We start from the raw sequence: 16,204 nt of genomic DNA, 5'->3' as shown, positions 1-16,204 counted from the left end.
TTTAAATAAATGAATTATTTCTTAAACACGCCACGCCTTGAATAACATGCCACTTCACATAGATTAGAAATCTTTACTTGATTTTAACTTTTTATATATAACTTTTCTTTTATAAATTATTATAATTGTAATTATAGTTTGATTTTAATTCAAACTCTTGATATATTGTATCAAACTGAATATGTATTTCTTTGAAATACACCGAATATTAATATTCTAGTAATATTTATCAATCTCAATTAAAATTATATTCTAAAAATTAAAATTATAAATCCAACGGTAACAAAATTCTTTCTTTTTAAATTCACTTTTCGATGTTTGGGAAATGATTTCTTATTTCATCTGAGTTGTATTTTAATTTGTTAGTCTGTGATACTTGTTATGTAGAGAATAGTTTATTAATTTTTATTTTATATTATTTGTGCAATTTCTTATAATCTTATTAGTAGTCTAGGTAAAATATTTGAACACGCATTGCTCGTGTGCCTCAAACGTGATGTTTTAATCTTTTTTAATAATTCCCGACCTTGATAACTTCGATCTGGATATTTTAAAAATTCATATCACTCACCTCATACGCAAGATCTTTCTTTTATACATAAAATCTGCAAGATCTGACGTCACATTTTAAAATATTCACATAGAAATGATAGTGTTAAAAAAGTTGATTAGATTAGACATTGTTTCATAAAAAAAAACTCTAAAACGGTCCACTAGCCCAGCAGTGCATTAGTCTAGCCATAAAATATTTCTTTTTGCAGAAATTCTAGCCATAAAATATAACCTAACGTAAAAAATCCATATTAATTACCAAATTTGAGTTTTAGATGGATTTATTTTTTATTTTACAAGAAAATAAAAAATATTGAAAGAGATAATATCAATACCCAATATCCATGGTCAAATAATACAAATTGATTAACAAATAAAAATATAAGATAAATTAAATGGTTGAAAGAAAAAAATAAATAAATAATCACATACTCTTTGATAATATAACTATCATTCTAAATTCTAACCATTAATATTTGAGAATAAATAAATAAATATACAGATCCAAATGATCTTTTTCATGTCATACCCTACCCATCCTTCCTGTACAGAACCTTTTGTAGTAAAATACAAAAAAACATTGTTTTTATTGGTCTATTGCTAGGAAAAGATGAGAAACACTCAATTATTGGATACTGGCTGGGACCCACTGTGAAGCATACCCTTATTACATGAATAGTATCTCTTGTTCAGCTTCCAGAATTCTTGTTGTATCTGGATCAACCAATGAACACGAAACTAGGTCATTATTAACCATCCCTCCAATAGTGAAGGAACCCAACACTAATATCATTATTATGGCTTCTCCATTCTCACTCTTGTTCTTATTCCTGTCCTTGTGTTTCTCTGCTTCCTCATCCTCATCGGACGACGCTCCACGAACCTACATCATCCACGTGGCGCAATCCCAGAAGCCCAGTCTCTTCACCTCACACAAAACCTGGTACTCCTCTATCCTCCGCTCCCTCCCTCCCTCCTCACCCCCCGCCACCCCCCTCTACACCTACTCCTCCGCCGCCGCCGGCTTCTCCGTCCGCCTCAGCCCCTCCCAAGCCTCCCTCCTCCGCCGCCACCCCTCCGTCCTCGCCCTCCTCCCCGACCAAATCCGCCATCCCCACACCACCCACACCCCGCGCTTCCTCGGCCTCGCCGACTCCTTTGGCCTCTGGCCCAACTCCGACTACGCCGACGACGTAATAGTCGGCGTCCTCGACACCGGAATCTGGCCGGAGCTCAAGAGCTTCTCCGACGAAAACCTCTCCCCAATCTCCTCCTCCTCCTCATGGAAAGGCTCCTGCCAATCCTCACCCGACTTCCCTTCCTCCCTCTGCAACAACAAAATCATCGGCGCCAAAGCCTTCTACAAAGGCTACGAATCCTACCTCGAAAGACCAATCGACGAATCTCAGGAATCGAAATCGCCACGCGACACCGAAGGCCACGGCACGCACACCGCCTCCACCGCCGCAGGCGCCGTCGTCTCCAACGCAAGCCTCTTCCACTATGCGCAGGGCGAAGCCAGAGGAATGGCTACGAAAGCAAGAATCGCAGCCTATAAGATCTGCTGGAAGCTAGGTTGCTTCGACTCTGACATCCTCGCCGCCATGGACGAGGCTGTCTCCGACGGCGTCCACGTCATCTCGCTCTCCGTCGGCGCGTCCGGCTACGCGCCCCAGTACTACCGTGACTCAATCGCCGTGGGAGCGTTCGGCGCTGCCAGACACAACGTTCTCGTCTCGTGCTCCGCCGGAAACTCAGGACCTGGTCCTTCCACCGCTGTTAACATAGCACCGTGGATTTTAACCGTCGGAGCTTCCACCGTCGACAGAGAGTTTCCGGCAGACGTGATCCTCGGAGACGGAAGAGTCTTCGGTGGGGTGTCTTTGTATTACGGCGAAAAATTACCTGATTTTAAGCTTCCATTGGTTTACGCTAAGGATTGTGGAAGCAGGTACTGTTACATGGGATCTCTAGAATCTTCCAAAGTGCAAGGAAAAATTGTTGTTTGTGACAGAGGAGGGAATGCTAGAGTTGAAAAGGGAAGTGCAGTGAAACTTGCTGGTGGGTTGGGAATGATTATGGCCAACACTGAAGCCAACGGTGAAGAGCTTCTTGCAGATGCGCATCTTTTAGCAGCTACTATGGTGGGTCAAGCCGCTGGGGATAAGATTAAGGAGTATATAAAGCTGAGTCAGTACCCAACAGCAACGATTGAGTTCAGAGGAACTGTGATTGGTGGTTCAGAACCTTCTGCTCCTCAAGTTGCTTCCTTTTCTAGCCGTGGACCCAACCATCTTACATCGCAGATTCTGAAGCCTGATGTTATTGCTCCGGGGGTTAATATCTTAGCAGGGTGGACTGGGCGTGTGGGGCCCACGGATTTGGACATTGATCCTAGGAGGGTCGAGTTTAACATAATTTCGGGTACTTCTATGTCGTGTCCTCATGCGAGCGGCATTGCTGCGTTGCTTAGGAAGGCTTATCCTGAGTGGTCACCTGCGGCGATTAAGTCTGCATTGATGACCACGGCTTATAATGTGGATAATTCTGGGGGGAGCATTAAGGATCTTGGAAGTGGGAAGGAGTCAAATCCGTTTATTCATGGTGCTGGACATGTTGATCCCAATAGGGCTATTAACCCTGGCTTGGTTTATGATTTGGACACTGGTGACTATGTGGCGTTCTTGTGTTCTGTTGGGTATGATGCTAATCAGATTGCGGTTTTCACTAGAGAGCCTGCTGCTGAAAGTGTTTGTGAAGGGAAAGTGGGGAGGACTGGGAAGTTGGCGAGTCCCGGTGACTTGAATTACCCTTCTTTCGCGGTGAAGTTGGGTGGGGAAGGTGATTTGGTCAAGAATAAACGGGTTGTTACTAATGTGGGAAGCGAGGTTGATGCTGTTTACACTGTTAAGGTCAATCCTCCACCTGGTGTTGGTGTTGGTGTGTCTCCCAGCACGATTGTGTTCAGTGCCGAAAACAAGACACAGGCGTTTGAGGTCACGTTTAGTAGAGTTAAGTTGGATGGCTCTGAGAGTTTTGGCTCCATTGAGTGGACTGATGGAAGTCATGTTGTGAGGAGTCCAATTGCTGTTACTTGGAGCGGTGCATACTCATCGTCCGTTTGAATGAATTGCTGTGGAGACGACGTCTTTCTCAGGTTATGGATTATTGGATTTAGTCTCTTTGTAATTTTTATCATGTTGGCTTATTGTACAAACTACAAAATAACCACGTACTTCCAGGTAGTTGATGAAGGGCTTCTAATAATTTGCGGGAATGAGATGTTGTGATTTTTAAGGTAGTTGGATCAGATTGTTGTGGTTTGGTATGTTTATCATGTTGAGATTAAAACACACTATACATGTCTCATTTGACTGATATAAAGGGTATGTCATGCTGAACGAGATCAATATGACAGCATTGCACCTAGATGAATTTGCTGAAAATATGTATATGGCAGTCCGTAATACTAAGGACATTTGAATTTTTCATGCCTTTTGTGGCGTATCTCTCACTGATGTCAATTGGTGCCTGATGGAGCCGTGGACTCTCATCATCCATTTGAGTTGCATTCGGGTGTTTCTGTGGAACACATCATTCACAGGTTATAGATTTATTTAAGTCTCTTGTAATTATCTGTAAGCTTATTGCCTTATTTGAAAAACTACTAAAATACGTTATTGGTATGCTGTTTCTTGCAAGTGTGCTCGGAACAACTTTGAAGTAGTTGATGGGAGGGCTTCTAATAAATTATGGGGCTAAATTAGGATCTGTGACATGAGATGTGATTTGTAAGATTGTTGGTTCAGATTATTGTGGTTCTACGTATTTATCATGTTAAAATTAAAAACACACAACACATGCCTCATGCGATATGTAAGGGTATGTCATGGTAAACAAGATGTATATGGTGTTATTTTTCAAACTCCAAGGCTATGAGCACTGTCGTTGAAGAATATGTCCTCATATTGTCACAATGTTAGTGCATGTTGGATGTCCTCATATCTATGTCCACATACTGTCGTTGGATTTTGTCTTCAAATACATAGACAGCAAGTTGGATGGTAAACCAAACATGCTCTTATTCTAATAGCCTTATTTCTACTCCAAAGCTATCACAACAAGATCTTATAGAGATCTCTGGTATTCATCAAAATTCATATCCATTGACAGCCCAGCTCAAATTTTGATTAATTTTAATGACAGAATGAATCAAAGTCCTAAGTTGTAATACCTTTCATATTCCTTCATTCATATGGTGTAGGGGCAACAGAGTCTTCATTAGTCACAGCTTTTCCCATTCTTCCTGGTTTATGTTATTGTAGTCTGCTTGTTCCTATTACTGCTACCTTGGTATCTTTGAGAAAGGCTAATGATTTGTGTGCTTAGATGACCTTACAAATCAACAAAAAGCTTAGCTATCTAAATTTAATCCAAAATCTGATTGTTTGTTTTTTATTCACCAATGTATACTAAATCCTTTACTATAAAACCGCATGTGCTTGTACTATTTTTTATTTTACAAAAATGACTTGCAATCAATGATATACTAGTAGATCTTACAAAAGGAGGGCTTAACAAGTACACTTGAAGCACTCTTGGAAGACTTGCAATCATGTGATTTGTGATCTTCGAAAAGGAAAGCTTAACAATTTTACAAATTATCCCAAAACTTTGAAGAAGTTAACAATGTTGGTACATGAACTAATTAATGGAAAACATAGAAGATCTAATTTAAGTAAATTTTCATTATTTTAATTATAAAACAGGTTTTTTTTTTTTTTTTTTTTTTTTTTTGCATTTTAAAAAACGATATCAGCATTCAAATTATTCAATGAACTAATCCAAATAGTGAAATATAACAGAATAATATATATAATACATGTGCAATAACAGATAGATTCAAACTGTATCGCATTCCATTACATTACTGCAACTGAAGTTCTTCATGAGTTAGTTGTACAAAGTTTACCAAAATAACAGACCGCAATTACAAAATAATGCATCCAAAAACTTGTTCAAGAGATGTTAAGGACTCATGGAAGGCTTGTCAAATCATTTTTTTAAGTGACAATTGTAAATTTTAATGGTTTTTTAGATTAACAATTATAGGAAATCAATATGATATTGAAATATATAATTCTCACGAATAATAGATAAACAATGTGTATCTTTTTTCATAATGAAATTTTTCTTCAGCCACTTTAATTCCTTGAAAGAAGGATAAATAAGATTTGACTTTCTTAATTATTCTTTTTGTCTCTTTACGTAAGTGTGTGTTAGAAAAAACACTTTTCTATCAGGAAAGAGACCTTATTTCACATTAGTAATACCTCCTTTATAATCACTACTTTCATCAAGTAGTTATCTCTAAAAACTTCTCCTATTTAATTCAATTATAATTTAGTCTTTGATTATTTATTAATTCCTATATAAGTCACATGTCTCTTTCACATGAGACAGTAATAGTAACGGTAATAGTTAGTGTTAGAAATTCTTTTAACATTGTCATACCTAAATGAAATTATTGACAAAATTTATTGAGAAATTAATATTTGCAGACCAATATTTAATATACATACGTAAATAACAAAGGTGAAGGAGGTGAGCCAGAGCAAGTTCACCGTTGGTGCGTTATGTTTTTTCTTTTTGGTGAGCACTCATTCTGGTGACAAAGCAAAGTAACAAGTTGGAAGTAACCAGTATGAAATACTAGTAGTAATAGTAGTAGTACCACTTTCACTTTAGTGCGTGCGTTTGTGAATTGAGATTGAGAGGGGGAAACAGCTTAAATCGTGTAACGGAGATAAAATTGAGCATTTACGAAACTAAGTGTGTGTGCATAAGATAGCTCACTTATTCGCTTTCCCAAACTTTGTGCAAAGTGGTTTTTGTTTTGTTTTGTTTTTTCTCTGTTCAAGACTGGAGGTAGTATTTCTTTTATATAGGCAATCCTTCTCGAAACACTATAGCTAACTCCGATAGGTCGCAATTTAGATTGGAAAATTATGACCACAATGGGAGTTTCTAACAATATATTTATCATAAAAAAAATAATTACAACAATCTACATATATATAGTATGTAAATTAAGGTGTCAGGTGATTTGGAGCTAAAATTGAATAGGTAATTTGACTTAAATTATTGTTTGCAACAATATACATATATTATGTAAATGGCTATTACTGGCTCGCACGAGTACACGTAGATGCAAGTTTGTACAATTATATTCTCTCGTCAACCAATTAACACAGTTATACTACTGTTTAAAATGTCCAACCTTGCTGGTACGTCTTAACATTTTACCCATATTTTTTGTACCCTGTTATAATTTGTTTACAAATATGGATTCTTTGGCGTCAGGTACTGTTTGGATCCAACTGCCCCTGTTAACAGTATACAGCTATTGTCATTGATAACTTTTTCATAAAAACAAACTCAACGTTTTAAGGGCCAAGATCCCATGCAGTTTAAAGAACATAACTGGAGAGGATCTGAAATTTTTGTTTAGATACTATTACTATGTCAGATGTGTCATGCAAAAAGATTGTCCCTCATGTGACTCCAAGCCAAAGGCCATATTTTAATTCAGTTCTTGTTAGAAAATTTTTAGTGGTAGTATATTTTTTATTTTCTCTTTCTGACAGATTTTATAAAAAAATAATAAAAACATACACCGGTACACTGTACTCGCTTTTTAATTACTTCTATAAGCAATTTTTTGTTGGTAACGATTCTATAAGCAATTATTATAATTCGTAAGCTGTACTTTTTGACTAAATTAAGGTAAAAAATTGCGATGATACTCGTGGTTAAATACCTTTTTCTTATGCATAATATTCGTAGTTATATTTGCTATTCTCTTTCTTATCATTCATTTATTTATATCATCAGTGCCTTTGTTATGTGAGTTGCAGGTTATGTGCAAATTAACTTGGCTCATGTGAATTCTGTGATGCATTTTATGGCATATTCTGGAATCTGGATGGAAGGAACGATATTTTTACCATATACTTATATAAGGAAAATGCAATTTTCGAATGTAAAAGGGTATTAAATGTCAGGACAAGAAGAATGCAGGTTTCATAGTCAAATTTTCGGGTAGTAGACAAAGTAAACAGACAGGGTCACGAGCTCACAGAAAGATGTGCTTGGATAACACCAATACAGGATTTCAACGAGAACCTTGTTGTATAATAGTGTGGTCATTATTTTCCGTATCAACAATTCTTTTCTGTTTGGTTTGGTTCTTTTTCTGTCTATCCAACTGTATATCAATTGGATTGGACTAGTGTATCGAATGTGCATGTCTCCATCTTACATAATTGCAAGAACTCGATCACCAAGTATGTCTACAATAGTTATAAGTACATTGTTTTCATTATCCCATAACATCACTTACAGTATTTTTTACTTTTTGTCTCTTCTTTTCTCTCTTTCTTTCATTTCTTATATGAAAAAATGTAGTACATATGTATTATTTTTCTTGCCAGGTCTTCCCATGCACCACATCTCTGATCTGTGATTAATATGATACACGCTAACTATTATACGAATTTTTGCTTTTTAAAATAAAACTGCACGACAAGGAGTTATAATAACTTATACATTCAATGGTTAAAATTAATTTTCTTAAAGAAATTGATATATGGTTAAGCTTAATTCAAGGACCAGAACAATTTAAAAATAAACTGTACATGATCCTGACACGTAATGTACATTTTGCAGTCAAACTTCTTCCTAACAGTTTTGAACTTGTTCTATCAAAAGCTAGCCCCAACGAACAGAGAAGTGATCATGTACCTAGGGGAGTGTACTGGTCTTTCAATGGTGAAAATTCACAATTGGGTTCAATAATTTCAACCAAAGGTCCTATGACAAGATAAGACTTCCTTTCACAACTTAGTGACAAACAAAATTATTGACGCAAGCATAGACAACGGGATTTCAGCATTGGGAAAAAAGGGTCTTCATCTCCAGTTTAGCAACCTTTTTTTTTTTACGATTTTAAAATGAATGCACACATCATTTATGTTTACTTTTTATAATTCAAATAATTCGTTCCTCCAATCCAGTAAATTTTTAAAATTTACTACGTATAACATTTAACCATTTCTTATCCTCCAACAGCTCTTACTTTTACCGTTTTTATTATATAAACGTTATATTATTAAAAACTGTTTACTGGGCTCATAAGTGTTAACTGTTAAGCACTATATAAAATAGGCTCCGGTGCTTAGCAGGATAAGAAGAACCGGTGCTTAATTCATGTAGCAGCATCGTTAAGCAGGAATTGTCATGTTGCTATAAACAAAAATTGATCATGAAATAAATAAGTTGTGTTCTTAGAGACTATCCTACTAACTTACTATAGAATTCCTTTGATGATTAATGCAATTCATTGAAGTTGATGATTAATGCAATTCAATCTCTAATGAGTGCGTGGTATGTATGAAAAAACACATGCTGACAGATGTCAACTCCTTGAATGGAGATCTCACTATATTAAGAGATTAGTTATCAACTCTCGATTGAAGGATACTCGAGTTAAAAAAAATGAACTCCATAGTAGAGTTCTAGAATAGTGAAAAGCATTTCATATAGCACTAAAATACAAATCTAACCCAAAAAAATAAAATAAAAAACAATCATTTTGTTGAACAATTCATTATTGTTTTTTTTTTTTTGAACTTGAGTATCTTTGATTAAGAATCAAAGACTAATTCTACAAAGTATTAGATTAATTTAAGTGGTTGACTTATTTCTACAAATATTTTCTCATTATTATTTTTAGTATATTTGAATAGCTACTTGATAACTGTGAAATATGAGTTAATTTGATAGTCAATTTTGACTAATAATGAGTGTAATTTCTTCACTTTGCTATTATTTTTAATGAAATAACGAAGAAATTAACATCTTTGCAATTTTGATTAACTGAAGTCAAAAAAAGAAGATTTCAAATACTTTAAAGAAAAATTGGTGCAAAAATTGAAAGAAAAAAATCTTGAAGAAAAATTGAAATAATTGAACAACTCGCTTGGCGCACAATTCAGGCCTGGCGCAAAGAAAGCTCACATTGAAGTCCAAAGGCATGCGAAGTCAGCATGAAAAGTAATCTACATGAAACCTATATAAGGAGGAGGAAGCAGAAAGGAAAGACACACTGAGTCTCAAAGAGCTTAAACATATCCCTTAGGAGAAACCCTCATTCTTTAATCATTTCTCCCTTTCTTTCTCAGTCATCCAACCCCATCTTCTATCCATATTCGTCTTTGAAGTGTAACATTCCTCATGGCTCCCCCTTGTTGGGAGCCTAGTAGGTCAAATTCTTGTAATATAATTCTATTTCATTATCTATTTAATTCAATCTTGTTTCTATTATTCTTCTTTATGCTTTATGTTTATTATAGTTTGATCATCCATATTATGTTTAGAGGGTAATGTATTGAAAAATGATTATTGTCTAAAGAACTGGAGAAGAGTATTTAAATAATTCATTGCTAGAAATAGATTGATATTTGTTTTGCACAAATTTTGCATATCTTATCTTAATGCGATTTTTTATTTTTATCTCTATAAAGAAATTTGGGGAAAAAGGATAAATAAACTAAACTTTTTGTGCGGGAAAGAAACTAAAGATAGAGTATCTTGGTAGATGTTGGTGGAAACATGAATTTCATTAGATAGAGAAAATTATTAACATTACATTACAAGTAATTTTGGCATGTTAGGTCCCAACATTATCACATTCTCACTTCATCTTTTTGTATTTAAATTATTGTTTATTTTTCTTGTTATCTTTTTCTTTTTCCTTTACTCTAATTTTTACACTTACCATTCTTTATCTTTTCTTTGTCTTTTAATTGCTTAATAATTGAGTTTGCATCACTTAAGTATAAACAAATCTCTCCTTGGACTTTCATTTTAACTTTATTGCTTATGACAAATTGGTACATTTACCAACGAGTTAACACTACCAAAATTAATTTTGACTTCTAAAATCATGATAAAAAATAAAAATAAAAGTGAAAATAACTATTTATTGCTTTGAAATTGGAATTGATTATGAGAAAAATGATTTTGTTTTTGTCCATGTGTAAAGTGGACCTAATCCAAATACACTACCATTATTAATTACTCTCCAATAATCTGTAAATTGTTACATGAATTGCTTATATGATATAAAGTGAAAGAACAAAGTCTAATTGGAGTTGAGCTTAAGATCAATGAGTGAGATAGGAAAATTTACAAGGTGTCAGTTACTACTACTGTATCAAACTCTGGATTCTAGGGAGTAGCTAGGGACCATGCCTATGAAACTCCCACACAGTATTGTCTGCCCTAAGAACATGTAGATTTGGAAACAAGAAACAAACATGCTGCTGATGTGTTTATAGGAATTGCAAAGGATGCTCACCTAATTAAATATCAACTATATGCGCGTTTGGAATGGTGTTGGAAACGCCCGAATTGTTTGATTTTCACGTCCAACTCTTATTTTGATGCAAAAGTTAATACTAGTTACTTCACAAAATTCATGTCACTCAAAATTTTATCCAAACATTATAGGCGAGAAGCAAAATAGAAATCATAGACATTACAAAGATGGTTGGAGACTGAGTTTTTATCTCTAGATAATGTTCTGGCCCGTTCCTATTTCCCCTTTCCCTTCCCATTCGTTTGAACAGGGATCCTTTGTGGACTTCTCTGGACCCACGTAGGCCCTCTCTTGGACCAAAATAATCTAGGTTTCAATAAGATAAGCAATTGACTCAGCCTTTAAAGTTTAAACACACTCTCGGACAAAAATGAATAAGAAACATACTTTTGGTTTTTGACATACCCTTTTAAACTATTTTAAATACGCAACTACTGAACTTTAAAATATTAATTAATTAAGATATGTTATAAATAGTATAATTAATTTTTAATATGAAAATTATGACTTGATTAAAATGTTTTGTATTGTAATAAATATTCTAAATTAATATTTACATAAGTCAATATTAAGTCATTTTTAAACAATATTTCTAAAGGTTTATTTTATGCTAACTTGTTATATTGTTTTTAAATATTAAGTACTAATTAATGATTTGAATTTAATAATTGAGAAAGTCCAAAAAAAACTCATTAGCTATTTTTTTTTTATTACTAACTCATTATCTATTTGAATTTAATTAACGATATTTTTTTATCTTAAACCTTCCGTTCATAAGAAGAAAGGATTAATTAATCTGGAAAGATAAATATTATTTAAACGATCCAATATTGATTTTAACACATTAATTACTAACTAACAATATATACTATACTTTAGACATATTTACATGTTTTTTATATCATAGATGTATTTTTGAAATTTTATTTGAGTATTTTTTTTAAAAAAAAGAATGTATCACCGTAAAAATGTTTTGAAGAGAAATAGTTTCTTTTTAAAAGAATTGTTAGATGAAAAAAAGGTGTGACGCGCATTTGATAGAAATAAAATAACATGATAAAACATGCAGAATGCAGCTAGAATTAAGTCATCCTATTATTAGGATGTTGCGCAATGGAAGCGACATCCATGTGACAAGACTATGCACGCCACCTGCTTGTGTTTATGCAACCTGTTACACGCAAGAAAAAATTTAGTGGCCATGTGCACCCTCTACACTATACTCTAACGTCCTTCCAAATCCCAAACCCAAAACGCCAATACCTTTCTCCGCTTCTTGCTATGGTGTCTGCCATACCCACCCCCCTACCCTTACCACCACCCCAAAACTAGAAATGCTACAGTCACAAGCAAAGGCTTCTTTAAGATCATCTATATACACATGCTATTCAATGATTCTGAAGCGGGTAAATTAGTTAAACATGCACCAGTTTAGTCAATGATTTTCATCTCGTATTAAATAATCAAATTCTTCATCAATAAGTACATATTCCTAATGACTTCACAAAACATGCTCGTCTTTTACAAATATAAAGTTCTTTTAAGCATGCAAAAACGTAAGCAGTATTTAAAGTAATCGACAATAAGGATTGGCTTAGATAAGATTATAAGACCTTTGAAAATGACTTCTACTAACTAGCCCAGCATGTCTAATGTTATTTGTAAGTATTATTATAAGTTATCATTGAAGTTTATATGTCTTAATCTTAAAATGCCACAACTTATTTATTTCCTGTTCAATTTTTGTTTATAGCAACATGGCAAATCCTGCTGGCCATTATTCGTCGATGCCTCAATTATTATAAGTCCTTAAATTAAAACTTGCGTGACCCTCTTTCATTATTAAACTTACAATCGATCATTAACCTCGATCTTCCCCAAAACCCGTATATAAAAATAAATAAATAAATTGACATATGCTGTTACATAAGAAAAATATTTGATGGATTGATAACCAGATTCATGAAATTTTGTTTATTTTGTTCTTTTTGTTATAAATGCATGTACTGTAATGATTTACACGCACACAAAAAAAAAGTAGGTGTAAATTGTAATGACAAATTCTATTATTACTCAAATATTAGTAACAATTTTTCATTTTAGTAATAAAATAATGAGTTTATGAAAGTACTGCTTTGAATAACTTTGGTTTCCCCAAAGATGCGTTGGTATTATTTACGTCAACCCTTGAGTCTATCAATGTCACTCACATCACCGGGTAGTACAAATTTTATGGTTCCCATTTATAAACACCTTTTGTGTTGTAAAAAATCGTAACTTAACTTCTGCGCTTTCTCTCCCTTATTCTCTTCATCTACATGCTCTTACCATGGCTGTGGATCACCAAGAACCAAATCAACACCAACCCTCGATGTTTCCGTGGCAGCTCCGGCGGAGGGTCCCACTGCTCCGGCGGAGGAAGGTGCAGACGGTGCGGCTAGGCGGGAAGAAGCCACGGCGGCGAATTTCGGGGATACTTAGGATGTTTCGGAGGATGCGTTTAAGGTGGCTAAAGTTGCAATATGTTCGCATGCTGAAGAGGCTTAAGGAACAGTACCGAAACATCGTTAAGGATCTGGTCGAAGCTGGGTCCACCATTGAAACCTTTCAGCAACGTCTTTTCATGGAAAGCACTTTTGCAATCCCCGTTGGGGTTAACTTGTCTACCTACCCTTCTCGCTTTGGATCAGATCATCGCCCCAGAACCATCTTCATGTAAATTAACTTTTTTTTTTTCTTTTTTCTCGCTATGTTCTTTTATATATGTAATTATATTGGAAGATAAAGTATAAGGAGACTCAACCCAAGTTCCTTATATCCTTCCATTTGTTTTACTCTATGAAAATTTTATTTTTTTCTTCCCCTCTCCCTCTTTTATTGATGGTTTGGTTTTTGACGAACTTGTAATTAATGGGGTTATTTACAGGGAAACGAAAATTATTAGGTTGCGTCTTTATGTAATTAAGTTGAAGTCGTTTATATAGAAACACTAGCCAACTAATTATAATTTGTCACATTATCTTTGTGGGAGATGATGAATGGCTAGCGAGATATGTATATACGTATGTATGTCTCTTCGTCTTGATTACATACTAGTATATATATAGTTCAGATTTTGGAGCTTCACTTTACGCTTTCTAAGATCTGGGGAACGCTAATCCTGATTGAAGAATTAATATTCTTACTGGAAAATATTTTAAGGAATGAAGAAGAGGAGTAACTTGTTAATTAATTATAGTAAATGGTGTATTAATTGCATCTGTTTTGTAAGTCCAGCGTCTAAAGTCTAAACTTACTTTTACAGTTATTAACTAGTTAATTTATTGTCATATAACAAGTTTTCTTTAGGCTGGGGAGTATAACTCTGTCATTTGTTACTATGTACGTATTGACATTTTTATTACATGTGTGACAATTTATGAAAAATCCGTGACATTTTGATGGATTGAGGAAGAAAATAGAATGAGAAAAAAGTGAAAAGATGAGTAGATAATTACGCTGCTTAATATAAGAAAATATTTTAAAAAAACAAATAACTTTTTTAATAGACTATTGTTTCTCCATAATTTAATGTATAATTAACTTACAGTTAATTTTTTTTACGAGCAATTTATAGTTAATTTTGTTTTCTCTTTACCTTCTCCTTTCCCGTATATATAGTCAATAAAAATAATGCAGGTTTATGATTTGAATAAATGATACATCACAATTTTTATGTTAATTAAATAGATTTTTGCGATAACTTACATAATTTAAATGATTAAAAATTTATAATACTAAATATAAATGATTAAGTATCAAGTTTTAAAAAATTGATTCGCAGCTATAATTTTGGCTACAACATGAAGGACTTTTCAATGTTCACATTGCAATTGTATCTGCATTGGTCGCTTTTGTTTGCAATTTCTCGTAATATAAAAAAGACAATGAACTAAATCATCATGGCAATTGAAGACATTGTGAAATGTTAAAACATCAACGAGGTTTCACTCAGTTTAATTGTGTACGACGTGTGATTTATTGTAAATTTTTTAGTATATGTTTTTATTTTTTATGGATAAAAAATGTCATTAAAATACTAAAATTAAAAGTATAATTAAACGGTTAAAGGTTGATTGATGGTTCTTCTAAGGTAACATATTGAGGTTTGAATTTCCATCAGAAGAAAAAAAATAGAAGAGTGTAAAAAAGTTAAAAGAAAAAAAATATTTATTATAAAGATAATAGAAGAGTGTAAAAAAAGTTATGACGAAAACAATTTTATGCGGCTTAATAAAAATCTTTCCACCATTTAGGAGAAAATATTTTAGTTGTTTAACCAATATCTAAGGTCACTTAATAACATTTGTTTCTGGTGTATTGTACTTTGAAAAATATTGCCTTACATGAAGATAAAAAAAAATATATAATTAAACAATTTTCTCTTACTATTCAGTCCATCATTCAAGAGAAAAAGAAAGAAAATAAATAAACGCTTCTATTTTTTTTTTATCTAGTCCTTTATTTTTAGTAGCAAATACTTCCCACCCAAATAAATCATAAAAATAATGGCGTCATAAAAAATTCATGTAAAAATTAACGAAATTATATGTTTTGGTGGGGTGAGTTGATCTATTGCATGTAAAAACTCGGTTCATTTGGGCCTGCTCAACCAGTAAACTCATCATCTTTAAGATGAGTTACTTTAATACGGGTTGACTTGCTAGTTATTCTTTTAAAAAAAAATCTAATATTAGGTTTTAGCTGTAACTTATTGGAGTTTAATCTATATCTTACTAATTTTTAATGTTTTTTTATGTAATGTTGGATTAATTGACATTTTTAATATATTTTTTATTTTTTGAGACGATGTGATGAATTAGCCTGTCATTTTATATATAACTCACTTTCATTTAATTATTTTAGTTTGTTTCATGGACTAACCTATAATTCAGCATGTAGTATGTTATGTTTTTAAACTTATTTTCCTTAACAGGTTAAACTACCTCACTCTATCATCGACGGGTTAGAAGCGGATTGAAGGAACTAACTTTGCCGCACATAACCTGCAATATATATCACATTAATTATAGTTCTTTTCAAAACATTTTTTTTTATAACACCTAGCTCAATGACAATTATGCGCATATTGATTTCTTTGTCGTATTTATTTACATACAAAATTACAAAACGACGGTATCTATCTACATTCTAATTTTGGAAAATTTCGTC

The 16,204-nt window shown here is 33.5% G+C and overlaps 2 protein-coding genes across 3 annotated transcripts; both read left to right on the top strand.

Moving 5' to 3' along the window:
- The first annotated feature begins 1,254 nt into the window (after positions 1–1,254).
- On the top strand, positions 1,255–4,472 carry LOC114418185 (subtilisin-like protease SBT1.4). 2 transcript variants are annotated; one of them, XR_003667997.1, is made up of 2 exons: positions 1,255–4,156; positions 4,255–4,452. XR_003667997.1 is itself a non-coding variant. In XM_028383406.1 (2 exons), exon 1 carries the CDS (start codon positions 1,350–1,352, stop codon positions 3,675–3,677), a length of 2,328 nt encoding a protein of 775 aa, XP_028239207.1. In that variant the 5' UTR covers positions 1,255–1,349; the 3' UTR covers positions 3,678–3,709; positions 3,795–4,472. The 2 variants fall into 2 exon arrangements, 1 of the variants encoding a protein (XP_028239207.1); XM_028383406.1 differs by having other exon boundaries at positions 1,255–3,709; positions 3,795–4,472.
- An 8,694-nt stretch (positions 4,473–13,166) lies between these two features.
- On the top strand, positions 13,167–14,007 carry LOC114419009. The gene has a single exon (XM_028384583.1). The coding sequence runs from the start codon at positions 13,323–13,325 to the stop codon at positions 13,710–13,712; it is 390 nt and encodes a 129-aa protein (XP_028240384.1). The 5' UTR covers positions 13,167–13,322; the 3' UTR covers positions 13,713–14,007.
- The last annotated feature ends 2,197 nt before the right edge of the window (positions 14,008–16,204 follow it).

Source organism: Glycine soja, chromosome 7 (assembly GCF_004193775.1).
Source record: "Glycine soja cultivar W05 chromosome 7, ASM419377v2, whole genome shotgun sequence".
NCBI lineage: Eukaryota > Viridiplantae > Streptophyta > Magnoliopsida > Fabales > Fabaceae > Glycine > Glycine soja.
The sequence above is the reverse complement of the archived record's forward strand: the minus strand, read 5'-3'. Positions and strand labels throughout refer to the sequence as shown.